Source organism: Echinococcus granulosus (genome assembly GCF_000524195.1).
Source record: "Echinococcus granulosus chromosome Unknown EG_S00023, whole genome shotgun sequence".
NCBI classification, from domain to species: Eukaryota; Metazoa; Platyhelminthes; class Cestoda; order Cyclophyllidea; family Taeniidae; genus Echinococcus; species Echinococcus granulosus.
The window spans coordinates 975,763-990,023 of NW_020170403.1; the positions used below are offsets into that span (position 1 = coordinate 975,763).

Sequence of the window (14,261 nt, forward strand, 5' to 3'; positions counted from 1 at the left end):
GTTCGTTTGCAGAACCTTTGTTTTTTGAAGCACCGACTACGTTGTGGCAGCTGGCGCAAAAGGTTGGCCAAGAAGACTGCCGGGAAAAAGGCTCAATAGAAGGAAGGACAATGCAACACCTTGGCTGTTCGTTTGACTGCGTTTTGATTTTCCGGCAACCACTGAAGAGCTTCGTGATTGTTCTTTCACTGGACGGCATAAATCTTGGGCCGTACATCGGCAATACATAGCCTGTCCGAGTACTATGTCTTCTTTCGCCTTCAGACAAGTCGCAAGGCGCCACAACGCATGCATCAACTTGCGATGGAAGGTTACTGCGGATAGGGCGAACATTGCAACAGGTGCAAGTAGAAGTGACCACACACATTAAGAGGTGAAAATCAGTTGCCAAGACCGTCAATCTCTCTATCACTTCTTTCACCTGCTCGTTGAGCTATCAACCATGCCATCATTAGGAACCCTCAAGCGATTCACACCCTGCCCACCCCGCACCTCGGAGGCGAGCAACACCTCATCTTCAGAAGATTAAGCTCTTGTGTGTGTGTGTGTGTGTGTGTGTGTGTGTGTATGGTGCACTAAAGACGAAATTTTTTTCACATATTCAAGGTCAAGCCGCAATTACGACAGAGAGGCATCTTCTCTACGCACCTTCAAGGTGTGTGCAAAATAAAAACGCACCTTTAAGGAGCGGCTAAAACTTTCTTGCTCTTTTAAATGACAAGACCTCACGAAGACTTCATATCACACATTAGGATTGGGGAGAAGGGGCACGCTGCCTAACCCCGTCCCCTTCAATCCAACGATTAAGGAGAGAAGACATTCAAGTGGGAAATAAATGTGAAGCAGAAATGACAATGACAATGGCCTCCATGACAATTTGCAATAGCTAGTGGCAATAACGGCTCCAGAAGTTATTTGCGGTCACGTAAATGTTACTGTCAAAATCGAAAGAATCTAATTGCCTCATAGTATTATGCAAAGATCGGAGTGACCGGATCCGACAATTTGAGCATTCATCGTAAAATGCCAAATTTTCATCGCATTTCTGAGTTACCTTTTAACTCAGTCGTGCCTTCGTGGTGATGGGAAGTCTCTTTTCAGGGCTTATTTTGGTGAGCAATAGCATTGAAAGTCGGTAAATGCTCCTTTTATTCCTCCAAAAGGTTTACGCTTAAAGACCGGTGGTCATGGTTTGCCTCCAACAATCACAGTTCCGTGTCAAATCCTTACCTCAACAAAGTAATTTTGCCCAAGGATGGCAGAGGAGCATAATCCGCTTCGCCCTCTACTTCTAGAGGAAAACGGGAGGCGGCAGCACCTTTGTTGCCTGTAATGAAGTGGGCCAGAGCAAATGACAGGTGGGTGGAGGTGAGGTCAATTGCATCAGTTAATGACCGCGGTGATTGACCCGACCAATGGTTACTGGGTCCCGTGATGGAGTAGAGAACTTCAACAGTACGACTCCCACGATTAAAATTCAAAAGGCATTTTCAAAAGCAAAACATTTTAAAGGAAAAAACTTTCCTGAATAGACACGTAGAGCGCTGTGAAGAGGTTTACACATTTGAAGGAACTCTAAGGCAACAGGGGCTCCCTCTGCCAGTACTCCTGAAGTGAATACCCCTTGTGGTTGCACGATAATGACTTTTCTTTCTCAAAGGATGGTTTGATTAAGCTCCACACTCGAGGCTTCGCAACAAACTTCAGGACCACAGAGCAACCTTGCAAAATGCCATAAGATTGGCAGATCATGACAACCGTAGTTACTTTGGACGTATGCACGGCCGCCTCCGTTCTGCACCCTCCGCTGATTCCGTTACCGTAATATTCTGCTCCGGATTGGCTCAACAGCCCTTCGATACATTTGCGACCAAACTACAGGCAGATCTGCACATTCTTTGGGGTGTTCGGAGAATGATGACAATAAAAACCTCAACTAAGTAGCTTGGAGAAGGAATCTTACTGTGGAAAGGTGAATGTGAGGAAACTCAAACCAGAAGGATTGTCAAAGTGAGGACAATGTTTGGCAAGTACCCCCAATCTGAAGTTCTGCAACCTGGACCAAGATGGATGACTAAACGGCAAATGGACCACTAGAAAGCCTCGGAGAGCCTTGAACAGCACAAATCCCTGAATCTTTACAAGGGGCATGTTGTGCTGTCAACTCTCTCATGAAATTTTAACAAGGCTTCTTTCGGAGTAAAAGTCTAAATGGGCGGTAACCTTAAGAACGCCCATCTAGAAGAGTAACGAGTCCTCCAAGTCAAATCGCCCTAGAAGGAGTAGACGGACATCCATGGTACAGCAACCATAAAAAACCTATTTTGACTTATGGGAACACCCAAACCTCAAGTTTTGCATCAAATCAAATAAAGAAGACAGAAGAGGAGCACGTCAAAGCCATCTATGGACATGAGTAGTGAAGTACGAACAAAGTTTGAGGATCTGGGACCTCTTTACCGTTCCAAAGATTGCCAAAAAGTCCATGGAAGATGGCTGTTCCACATTGAGATACGTAGGAAGCTGAAACTGGGACGAAACACGGCGCTGATTAGTAAGCCAGACTCCGCACATTCAACAGTGCCTCAACCTGCCCTCTCAGTGAGTTGCGGGCACCATATCAGGGTACACGTTTTCGGCTTAGCAAAGCAGAAACCTAAAAATCACATCGGGAATTTGGCACACAGTGAGTTTGCGGAGGAACACACATTCGTCGGTGCACGCTCCACACGAAAGATTGGGGAGGTTTAAGAGCTACTTTAAATTAATCATTTTCTTTGGAATCATCAAAAAAGGCGGCTGCTGCAAACGGAAAGGCATTCTAATGATGGATAGGGGATCTTAAACAACGCAAACCAATTGCTGGTCATGCTTTACTTCCTAAGCCACGCAGTACAAAAGGGCGCATGAGCCTTTGTGACTCACCCCGGTGGTTGCCCAATTCAGGGATTATTAGGAGGGGGGGGGGGGGGGCGGTGGGTAAAGCAATACCAGTTAGAACAAGCACGCCTGAGCGGGTGGTCAGCGCAGGACCGTAACGTCAAAGGCGAAAAACCCATGTGGGGACCCGAGATGATTACGGCATAAATACAAACTGAAACAACTTGATAAAGTGAGGTAATCATACCCACAAATCCGAGTTCTGCTGTGTCGCCGATACCACAATATAAAGGAAAAAAAACCCATAAGGGACAAAACATCGGGAAAAAGGCTTCACTTCCTCTCCACACGGACACTGACCTAACTGGGATGGGTTATTGGTTCTCATGAGACAGCAATGGTACACTCGTCACGAAACCGGTACTTGGGATTTTGATTTTGCCCAATGGCGTACCTACACCTTTTGGCCTGAATAGGGACGACTCACACCCTTACTTAATAAGGTTGGTGTGTGGTCGCACAGGCAACCATCCCACACAGCCCGTGTTCTACTTACAGATCGTACAGAGTGCCGAATCCCACCGGTGGGGAACGAAAAATGAGCACAACACAGTCATCACTTAGCCTGTTTCCACGAAAAAGGCCACTACGAACACACCAAGACCACAATTAGCATTGACAGAGAGTCACACGCCCAAGAACGCAGATTGATCAAAGTCATGCGCTGAGTACAGTGGCTGATATTCACTTAGAAAAATAAAAATTTACGCAGCAGTAGAGGCTATAGAGCAACATCCAAAGAGGTGCACTTTCGGCAATTGGTGGGCAGAACGTCAGAGTTGGGGAGAGAGAGTAACAAACGTGTTACGATTATAGCCCTGTTACATACCTTACTAATCAGCCATCAAAATAAGACTTACGCATACACGGTGACAAAAAGTTGGGATTTAGACCAAAAAGAGGGAGATAGGGAGGAAGAGGACGGAGGGGGAAAAGTTACACAACGGGCTGCTTATTCCTCCTTCATTCCTGCCTGCTGGAACTGTACAAAAACACCGGCCTTTGCTATATCCCTGTTGCTTCTCTCAAGGCGGCGCGAAGGTGGAAAAATCGATCCCGCAGCGTTGAAAGCGCTCCAAGATGCTGCGACGGAGAGTAAACTTAGACCGCTTGCCGGTCTCCCGCGATCCAACCGCGGCAATTGTGGTACCCTCGGATTGTGCACCATCATCGTCGTCCTCCTCGTTGGGATTATCATCACCACCGCCCACATTTATCGCGGAACAGGTTGGACCAGCGCTGCCAGCGTTGCCACGACTACCACCACCAATACCGTTGACATTGGCGTCGTCCTCGTCGCTTAGGCCCACTTCAGCGAGAGTGCGTTTAGAGACGTGGGAGGAGGCGTGGCAAGGTAGAGTACGCAAAACTTCACCACTTGTCGCTGGCTTGCAGTCTTGACCAGCATCCAGGCGAGAGTTTCGTGCAGCCTCGTGCACTGGAAGGTCAGGAGGTGGGCAATTCTCCTGTTCTGGACTGTCCACGACTGGAAGTGGCAGACCGTTGCGCCACACCACTAAAGGCACGAAAGGAGAAAAAGAACACTTGTTCAGATTTTGGGGAGTCAGTAAAAACAAATCGCAAAATGGACTGGCAACTAGCTAATCACTACAAACAAATGTGCGAAAATGCGGTGACGTAGACTTGTAGTCCTGAATAGGATATCACTTTCTTAGTGTTTTCTTATAAACAACTGAAATACAGCACGCTTTCAGTACTAGACACCAAGCATCGGCGGTGCCCATTTAGTCGGGTACAATAAAAAGAGTATCGATAGACCGAACGTCACTATCGGCTGTTCGGTCTAAGAAACGCCCCATAAAGTAAAAAAAATTCATTTTGCTTCAAAAAAACTATAAATTTGGGAAAAAAACGAAAGCATAATTGTCTTTTCAAGCACTTGGTGTTGAATGGAGGTGAGCAGAAGCAACCGGCGGAGCTGTGGAGAATAAGAAGCGTTTGCAGTACCACCAAATCGGTTTTTGACAAGATACAACACTTGAGTAGTGCAGTGCCATTGGTTCATATAAAACTTTCACGACATTCCCCCTCCAGCTTCGGTGGTTAAAAAGAGTTGGTCTTTGGGCACAATTAGAATTGACATAATATTCCGTCAACAGTATCCTCCTCCCAAAATCGGCGACAACAGAAGAAACTTTGTCACTTTGCGAATCACCCTTAACAAAAGAAGGATGATTCCAACCAGACAATCCACAATTCCAAACAACTCGACACGGACTGGGGCGGATTCCCGCAAAAAGGTCGATTCAGCTGTGATGGAACTTTATGGAGAGCGGTCGAGTAAAACAAGGCACGAGTAGATAATCACTTCGCTTTCAGCAAAAACCCGCTCCTTCCGTATCAAAGAACATCCTAAAGCACTTTTCATGAGATTTTAGTGGAATTATTCAGCCAAAACAGTTAGCAATGTAAACACCTCTCTTTGGCAAACATGACCGTAGGAAATGAAAACTGGGGTCTGCAGAATTGCACTTCAGATTTGCCAGGGCGATAAACAAACGACCAAAAACACCCTCTTAGTACACCTCACCATATTGATTATAAGAAGAGGTAAAAAAACAAACGTGATTTCACACAGAGTGGCACAAACTGAGGCGAAATCTCACGAAGCCATGATCTACACCTAACCAAAAAGCACCGGGAAACGAGGTCAAAACCGTTTCCAATTCCAGCACTGTGGAATCCGTGTGGTAGTTTGTTAAACTGAAATTCTGAACGAGCTGGGGAAATTCCACCTCATGTCACTAATACCGTAGCAGGTGTGCACCAGATTTCTCAATGCTATATCTTCAGTGGACATTGGTTTCAACAAAGACTCGAGCTTTTGGAAAAAAAAACAAGTTAACTTACATTTTACTCAAAAACGTATACAGCGGAGGCATCAGAATGACTGGTGGAATAAATCTAAAAATAGACAAGTCCCCTCGAAAAACAAAAATGTGTACTAACGTGCTTAAAATCCGTGGCAACAATCAAAAGTACCTGCAAATGACCAACTTAAACTGTATCACTGAATAAATTCCAAAAGGTCAAGATGAACACACCCCTGGAGGAAACGGGAACGTGGTGATGTCGGACGGGGGGTTGGCTATGGCAAGGAGGCATTTCCTCATCTCCAACATCCATGTTTGGCAGGGGAGGCACTTGGCTGTGAAGACGAGGAGAGGCGCGGGTGGGCCGAGTGACGGTGCGTTGAGCGATGACATAATGATTGGCGCAGTCGGTGGCGGAGGGGGAACTGTAATCGCCGACGTCAGCATTGCCAGCGGCAGAAAAAGTGGGACAAGAGGGATCAGCCACCTCCACCGAGGTGAGAGTAGCGGTGACTTGCGGTGCCGCCGTCTCAAGCATAGAGAGGTACTCCTCCGGGACGTGGTTACATCCCATCGCGGCAACGTAGCTCATCCCCGGGTTCTTTGAGGACAATCCGATTGGTCTGGAGGTCGACTGTTGCCGATGTTGCTGCTGATGGAAGGTGGCGGCTGGTGCCTGGCGAACTCGTGATACGGGCTTTTTTACACCTAAGCCGCGTCGCGATTCAACTGCCAAAGCTGGTGATTAAATAAACAAATCGATTGGGGCAGAATAAAACCATCGCAGTATCAGCATTAGGAACCCGCATAGCCTGACCTAGATTGTACCTTTACAACCTAATAAAAACAGTTCCACTATTCTCCAATTTCTAAAACATGAAGCACTCCCGCATGTACGCAACATTCGTTTACTACCAGAAGCTGTAGAGAGGTAGTTGGATAGAAGTAAATTCCAATTACGGTTGAAAAGCACCTACTGCATCACTTGAAATGAATTGAGACAGTAAAGCTATGGACCCCGAATACTTGCTGTAACTTTCACAAAAGGAGCGGAGTGAACAAGACAAGAAGTTCCAAAATTTACTTGACGGGCCCGATCGCAGAGAGCCTGGTTTGCGTTTGACGGATCCCTCCAAGAGACCGGGAAGGAGAGAAGAAATAGAAGGTCCGTCCTGCTGAATACCCTTTCCATCGTCAAACTGTTCTAAACGCATTCCAGCGCCTGCAACGCCAAAAAAACTTCAAGCTTAAGCAGGGAAATCCGTTCGTGTTCACTAATGAAACTGCGGAACAGCAAGACAGGGAACTCTAACAATAAAATATTCCAAGCATCGTAAAAGGAGCCTCAGATAATTGCGTTTCGCCGTGAAAACCAAATTTTCATTGGAGAAGTAGGATCGTAGTACACAACATTATAGCAATAAAATATACCCGAGGTCATGCGTACGCGAACTTTTCGGGAGAGGAAAAGTGGGGCACGGTATGCAATTTATCTGTGACGCAAATGCCGAAAGGTGACATCCTTCGGGTCAAATTCGATGAAAGCGTACGGCAGACGCATCAAAAGATTTAAGGTCATGACGCTGGAAAAGGTTACTGGATCTCTTATAGGCATAATAAGTAAGTTAGACTAGAGCAAAATTTAAGCATTTAGTCTCCACCATTTACTGGATGCTGACCCGGTTGGCAACAGGGTTTACTTAGGGTACCATGGATTAAATGTACCATTACCGGGCTTCCACCAGAAGCCTGCATCTTTTAAAACTGAGTGAAATCCAACATTGATAGCATGCTTGAAGTGTTAAATCCAGCTACGTGGAAATCCTGTAATGTACAGTGGCAAAATGTGCAGGAAGGCACTTCAAGAATGAGAATGGCAGGTGCAAAAATGAGAACTTAGAGGCTTTCCATTCGGTGACGACAAATATGGATCACTTCGCAAATAAAAATAGGAAAACACAGATATACTGTTGATGAGTATCAACAGACTGAGCCAAAGGTGCTACTTAGAAAGATTAGGAAACAGTGCGGCAACGCACCTTCAGTGACTTTGCCAATAAGAGCGGGAAGGTAGCGGCGGAGGAGAGAGGGTCCGGCGATTTGATTGAGCTGCTGTACCACAGCCAGGCTGCGCGTGTGCTCGGCCTGCGAGAATTGCAGGACGTTAATGAGGTTACTATTGTAGCATTGTAAACCCGCCAAATCCGAGTTTGAGAGGCGGGTAGACATGGCCGAGCGGATGGACTAGGATGAAACGAAAAACTCTAAAAATGGCGCTTTAATCCACTAACTCGAATTTCATCGACACTATTCTGACCACAGTGAAAAAGCGTTGATAAAAGTTGTGCCCTATTTATGCTCTTGCAAGTCGTAAATCTCCCTAGCAAGTCCAACATAGGGAGCACAGAAATGAAGCTTTCAAGCTTACGAAAATCAAGACTGCAAAAAACAACCTTTACTACAATGTTAAAGCCCGCAAAAGCTAATCAACTGCGTTGACAAGACACCGTCGCTAAAATAAGAAATTATCCATTTTGTTCATCTTTCCAATGACATGAAATGGCACGATCCTTTGTGTCCCAAACGGTTAAAATAATATTCGTTCAAAGTGCAGGCTACAAGTGGCAACTCTGTGGCTTATGGGATTTACAAGAGGCGATTTTGGTAAAACGAAAATGAAGAGCTCGAGCTCACAAGATTCAAAACCAGTAGAATCATCGATTCAGGCATACCAGAATCGATTTCTAAACACAAAGTTTGTGGAATTCGGTGAGTTGGTTTGGGAAAGGTGTTTGCCAAAGCATGGGATGTCTTAAAACAACTCGCAAACAATGAAACTAACTAGGATAATGTCCAGAAGACAAAAAGGCATAGAGGCCATGGGAGCCTGGATTCAAGCATCTTGATTTTAACCCAAAACCATCATATTGGCTTCAATCTAAATTTACTGGAACGGTAAGCGTTGTTTTAAAGCCGTGCATAATAGTCCCCACTGTCCTTCTGTCAGCTTAAACCCCTAATCAAGTTTTTAAATTCCTCAAAGCGTAAACCAAATAGCAAGAATAGAAACATCTGGGGTTTCGAAGTCACAAACCAGGAAAAAACTGCTGGTCTTCCGTTTCTAATTGAATAAACAACTTCTCTCCATTAGAATAAAATAGTGTCATTGATTTTCAATAAGCAGTTCAGGTTTTTAAACAGTGAAAAATCAAGACACCTGCCCAAAACTGCCAGCACTCACTCACCTGTGGTATATACTGATATGAGGGCGGAAAGGAGTGGATGGCCCGCTCAACCTTGCTCAGCAGATCGTGAGTGGCCGCGGCGGACTTGCGCAGGGCCTCCGCTAGGTTGGTCACTCGCGTTGCTGCGTCATCAATCTCCTTCTCCAGGTTTCGCATGTGTCCAATCAACTGATTGGCCTTAAGACAGCGAGAATAACCGCAAAAAGATATACAGTCGAATGCGTACTTGATCGAGCCATCTCTCTAACCACCACAAGCTCTATCCCCTCACTCCCCCAGAACCTTTGTGCTTTTAAGCATTCCTCAATAACAGTATGATTCCAAGGCTGGCTAGAAAATAAAGCGAGCAAACAGTGTCGGTATGGAGAAAAGCTAAGATGCCAGTTTTTCTCTGAGAATTTCCTGCGCTCACAGGATTCTTGTCTTTTTTTCTTGTGGGAAAATATGATACATGAGTGAAGGTGTCTTGCAAAACGCCTAACGCCAGGCACTTGGAACAGTCCTAATTAGGTCCCCCACAATTTAATATAGCGCACGCTGCATGAAGCATCGTAAATCACGTAAGCTGCACACATCTGCTACGAGGTCAGACTAAATTAATTAATAGTTGGAATATTAATACACAAAACCGGGAAGCAAACACTGCGAAGGTGATATGGGAAGCCGAATTCGCTAAAATAAACAGAATACTAGGGTAGAAACTGCGGCAAAAGGCTTCGATTACACACAACTTCGAGTTACGTTGCCGCAAATTTGCCTCGACTTGAAGATAAATGAAAGTACAGCCAGCTTAGTCGCGAATGCAGGCATAAGTCATAGGTATTAAAAATACCCTTTTTGCACTTATGAAAGCTTTTTAGCGTTAGTTCTAGCACAGAAGACGGTTAGAACCTGAGATATGCAAAGAAATTCGCCAAAGTAAACTCACTGCCCTCATATTTGGCAAACTAAATATGTCCTACGGTAAGAAACTTAGACCACGGAAAAACTCCACAACAGGAACACTATTACAAGCCCAATGAGGTCAACAGCTGTAGGAACAATAACTCAAGGACTCATACAAGAAAAGGCGGTGCAAACAGCACAGAACTAACCTGTAAATCACCACATCCCTCGAAAACAGCGTGTTGCATTTTCAGGTTCGCTAGTTGCAAAATTCTCTGAAATCGCGCAGCACCTACACTCGTAATTTCACTCATTTGCTTCATCCGAAGGGCTATAATCTTGTCAAAAGAACTCGCAATTTGCGCAAGGTTCTCCTTGGCCCGGAGAGGCAATATAGGCTTCGCTGCTGTTAAGCGACTCGGTGAGCGTGAGTACGGTCCAGAGCGCATTCCCAATCTCTACGTTAATCAAGGGAAAATAAGAGCGCAAATACAAACCTCCTTACCGATTGAGAAGTGACTAGCTTCAGCTGCTGCCGCAGACGACGATTTTCAGCCAGTAGTTTCTTCAGCGTCTCTGCGTCAGCTGAAGTCATATTCGCTACATTAACAGATATTGTGTTGCGGATCTTTTTGGCACGAGTGGCATACTGGCAGGATTGGTAGACAAAATGAGAATTTTATTACCTGAAGGGTGTTGATAGATTCACTCATATCAATCTCGGCGGGAGAAATACAGGCAATAAGTACAGTGCGAGAGTTTCCACCCAGAGAATCGCAGAGGAGACGAGTGAGCTTGGAGTCGCGGTATGGAATATGCTTCTGGTTCTCCGAAAGCGCGTTAATAACGTTGCCCAGAGCAAGCAATCCGTAATTTATTTTTATTCCCTCCTTCGCTCGCTCGCCCTCCGCGCCTGTGCGGCCCAACCTCTCACTCCCAGCAAGGTCAACAAAATGGAACTTTGAAGAAATTAATTCGACACGAGAATCGCCCTAAAATTGGTGTATTTGGATCAAAGGCATATCCTAAAACACTTACATCAACCTTTTTGCGTTGACTGATATGCAAAGTTAAAATAGCATGTGACCGAGAACTATGGGCATTCATTTTGGTTGATCCGGTAGATCGAGATTCGCCTCCTGCTCTTATAAGATGCAAAGCCTTTGGAGAAATAAAAGGAAAACAACGCTCAAATACCTACATCATACACGGAATTTATTCGAACTGACGTTGCACCAGAGAGGTAGATCCCACCACCGATCTTTTCTTGTATTTTAACGGGATTCTACAGATGTACTACAAAAATGCGTTTGCGATCTTACCTTTCTAGGAGTGAGCAAATCCCTTAGCTCTTCATTGTACAACTAGGAAGAAATGACTCATAATGCGGACTAACTTCGATAAACTGAGCATCCACCGCGAATTCACTGTCTGTAATACCTTCAATCTGCTCAAAGAGATTCACAATGGCACGTGGGATTATCCCCACACCATCTGTCATTGAAAAATCATCGACTTCGTAAGATGTTCCCATGGTATAGGTTTTTCCCGAGCCGGTCTAAACATAACTGAAGAGTATCGGTGCGCACGAACCTGCCCGTAAGCTAGTACTGTGGCATTTATTCCAATAAGACAGCTAAAGATTGCATTTACACACAAAAGATAGCATACTCATTGATAAGGGGTGCAACTAAGACGTCATAAACCGAGGTTTGCTCTGATTCTGGTGGGAAAATGTGATCGAAAGTGAAAGAACGATCAACTCCAATTATAAGAGAAGAGGAAGCCGAATCATGTACAACAACATCTCCGACACCATGTTCACCAAGTGGACGGACACTAAGAAAATTAATAGTAAATAGAGTGACTACCGGACTGCCACAGTTACTTTGTCAGAGACAGCCATTTTCAAAAAGGGCGTTTAACGGTGGAGCCAAAAACGTTCCGTTGTAGCTCGGAGATTTCAAACAATCAACATCGGGTATTTACATTATTAGGCACTATTCCAATGATTGAAAAAGACACGTTTAAATGCAATTATTGTTACCATAAAACTGCACTTTAAGCTACTACAGACAGCACAGAAATTTAGAACAGGTTGGCGTTGGAGCTGTTCAAAAGGATCCTTAATGTATTTTGCCTCAAAAAATCTATTTTGTGATTTAAGGTTCTTAAATGTTAATAGTGTTAGGCTACATAGGGTCGCCACGGCCGTTAATTTGCACGCCCCTTGACAAAATGGCACCTATTAACTAAACAGTTTTTTAGCTGCGCATGCTGGGCTAGAACTTACAGAGGTTGTGTTTGTACCTAGTGCGACCCGACTTTTTGTTACCAGTTACAACCGACAGTTGTTACTTGTTCAGTATGATATACTCGGGTTCCTCTAACGTAGTTTAAGCATATAAACCTGCACAAGCTATTCTAAAACTCTATTTGAGTTGACCCACTAAAAAGGCTCTCTTTAATTTTCATTTGATTCTAGCATTCATTATAGGTTCCACAATGCTAGGTTATTCGGGTAGCAAGGACGCATTTTTAATCTTTTGTACAGTCAAGTACCCTGATTCGTATACATGACTCCTTTTAACAACAATAATGTTTAAAATTTTTCTTTTCACAATCATGACTATTAATTCGTACCAAGGTCACATTCTCTGTGCGCGTTGGTGCAGAAGCGGCGCATAGGTTTTTTGCTGTGATTATATTTTCTATTAAGCCATGCCCCCTGTAACACATAAGTACGAAATTGGAGATAGACTTTTTTGCTTTGAACCTGATCCTTCTAAAGCCAAGCTTATTTACCAGGCCAAAGTTCCCATTGTTTATTTGTCAACAGTTCTTTAGGTCACACAACTGTGCGGATTCACAAGTAGTGGGCGCTCGCGTGTTCCGCTCTATTTTGTTCACTTTCTTGGTTGGAAACAAAAATGGGACAGAGAGGTTTCAGAGGACCTTCTTATGGATATTAATAATTTCACTAGGATGCTAAAGCAGAAGATCGATGAGCTTGCAACTAAAGTACCTCACTGTGTCATCTTGATATAACACCGCTATCTCTAGATAAAGGACAAGGAAAAACGTAAGGAGAGGATTGACACTGTCCTGATGAGTGCAGCAAAGGCTCGTGACGATGTTGATTGGGATACCCTCCCCGGTACGTGGCAAAAAGGCGAACAACTCTCCAAGGCTCGTGCTGTAGGTTTGCCTTGTTTTGTGGCTAAATCCTCCTTGTAGTCCGCCCTCCCTTTGGAACCCCCACAATCCCAGCCTCAATCCGAATCCCTCGAGGAGACAGAACTAGACGCAGATTCCCTCGCGCAATCCAATTTCGAATCCCTAGAGGCGCATGCGAATTTCGCACCCAAAATCAAACTTCCCGACACATTGTACGCCATATTAGAAAGCCATTGCCGTCCCTATGAGACGTCTCGGAGCTCAACAGTGAGACCACTTACCCCAATGCCTTCATGGTCTTCTGTTTTGCATCTCCTCCAAACCTATCTTAGTGGCTTTCCCTACTTCATATCTTTGAACAATTCGATGGGACTAAGTAGGAGTAACAGTGTCCTCTTTCCCTCAAGTAAGATTCATCTTCATTTGCCTGACCTCTCCTAGCTGTTTTCCGGGAGCGTTTCTCTAAGGCAGCTGCTGCGGCGTACATGAGGACAGATAGGAGTAGGCGTCTGTGTGCTGAGTTTTGCTGCAGTGTTCGGATTCTCTTTGACGCACTGCTGGAGGAGTACCTCCTCTATCCCAATGAAGAGAAAAATCACTCGTGAGTACTTTGCGGTGGTCCATTCTTTGTGTGCACTAGGTCTTTTTTGGTAGAAAAAATTTTGTTCTTCTGATAATTGCATCAGATTAGTAACATATGATAAGGATCCTCAGTGAAGGCAAAGGAATATTATCATCCAAAGTATATTTCTAGAGGGCTACGCGTTCCCGTTGGTACTGGATTTAAGCTAGTCACGAAATTATTTTGTGAATAACTACTAGTCCTTTCGGTTCCCTATGTTAAGGCGATTTTCTCATCAAGGTCAAATTTACTGGTATTATGGTAAGACGCATGTGGTTGAAGTTATCAGGACTTGTGAACTGAAACGATATGTTACTTTGTGGGTCCAGCAATATATTACAGGTTAACCGGCAACATATGTACATCAATCCTCTGGTTGTCAGGTGGCCATAAAGTTAATGTAGTTTCTGGCTCAGTTAACTGCGTGGCTTCCAGTGTATTTTGGAATATATAGTGCATCCGGTTGCTTGCATGCATTGTAGAGTACAGACATCATGCCCCTCTATTTCCTGCTCTTTTTAACATCCATCTCATAACAATTTAGTTGAATGTCATGGG

The 14,261-nt window shown here is 44.6% G+C and overlaps 2 protein-coding genes across 2 annotated transcripts; one reads left to right on the top strand and one right to left on the bottom strand. All coding sequences in view use genetic code 11, as the record gives it.

The window, feature by feature from the left end:
* Positions 1 to 1,226: 1,226 nt before the first annotated feature.
* Positions 1,227 to 11,810, bottom strand: EGR_04029 (Kinesin-like protein KIF21B; the record flags this gene model as incomplete). Its single annotated transcript, XM_024493278.1, has 16 exons — positions 1,227 to 1,461; positions 4,048 to 4,456; positions 6,006 to 6,512; positions 6,859 to 6,996; positions 7,814 to 8,018; positions 9,020 to 9,196; positions 10,114 to 10,362; positions 10,410 to 10,553; positions 10,591 to 10,896; positions 10,943 to 11,065; positions 11,106 to 11,189; positions 11,227 to 11,268; positions 11,301 to 11,462; positions 11,498 to 11,540; positions 11,576 to 11,743; positions 11,776 to 11,810. The coding sequence occupies 16 exons, from the start codon at positions 11,808 to 11,810 to the stop codon at positions 1,227 to 1,229; spliced, it is 3,027 nt and encodes a 1,008-aa protein (XP_024352377.1).
* Positions 11,811 to 12,889: 1,079 nt separating this feature from the next.
* On the top strand, positions 12,890 to 13,686 carry EGR_04030 (hypothetical protein; the record flags this gene model as incomplete). The annotated part of the gene is made up of 4 exons (XM_024493279.1): positions 12,890 to 12,925; positions 12,968 to 13,102; positions 13,142 to 13,487; positions 13,523 to 13,686. 4 exons carry the CDS (start codon positions 12,890 to 12,892, stop codon positions 13,684 to 13,686), a joined length of 681 nt encoding a protein of 226 aa, XP_024352378.1.
* Positions 13,687 to 14,261: the final 575 nt, after the last annotated feature.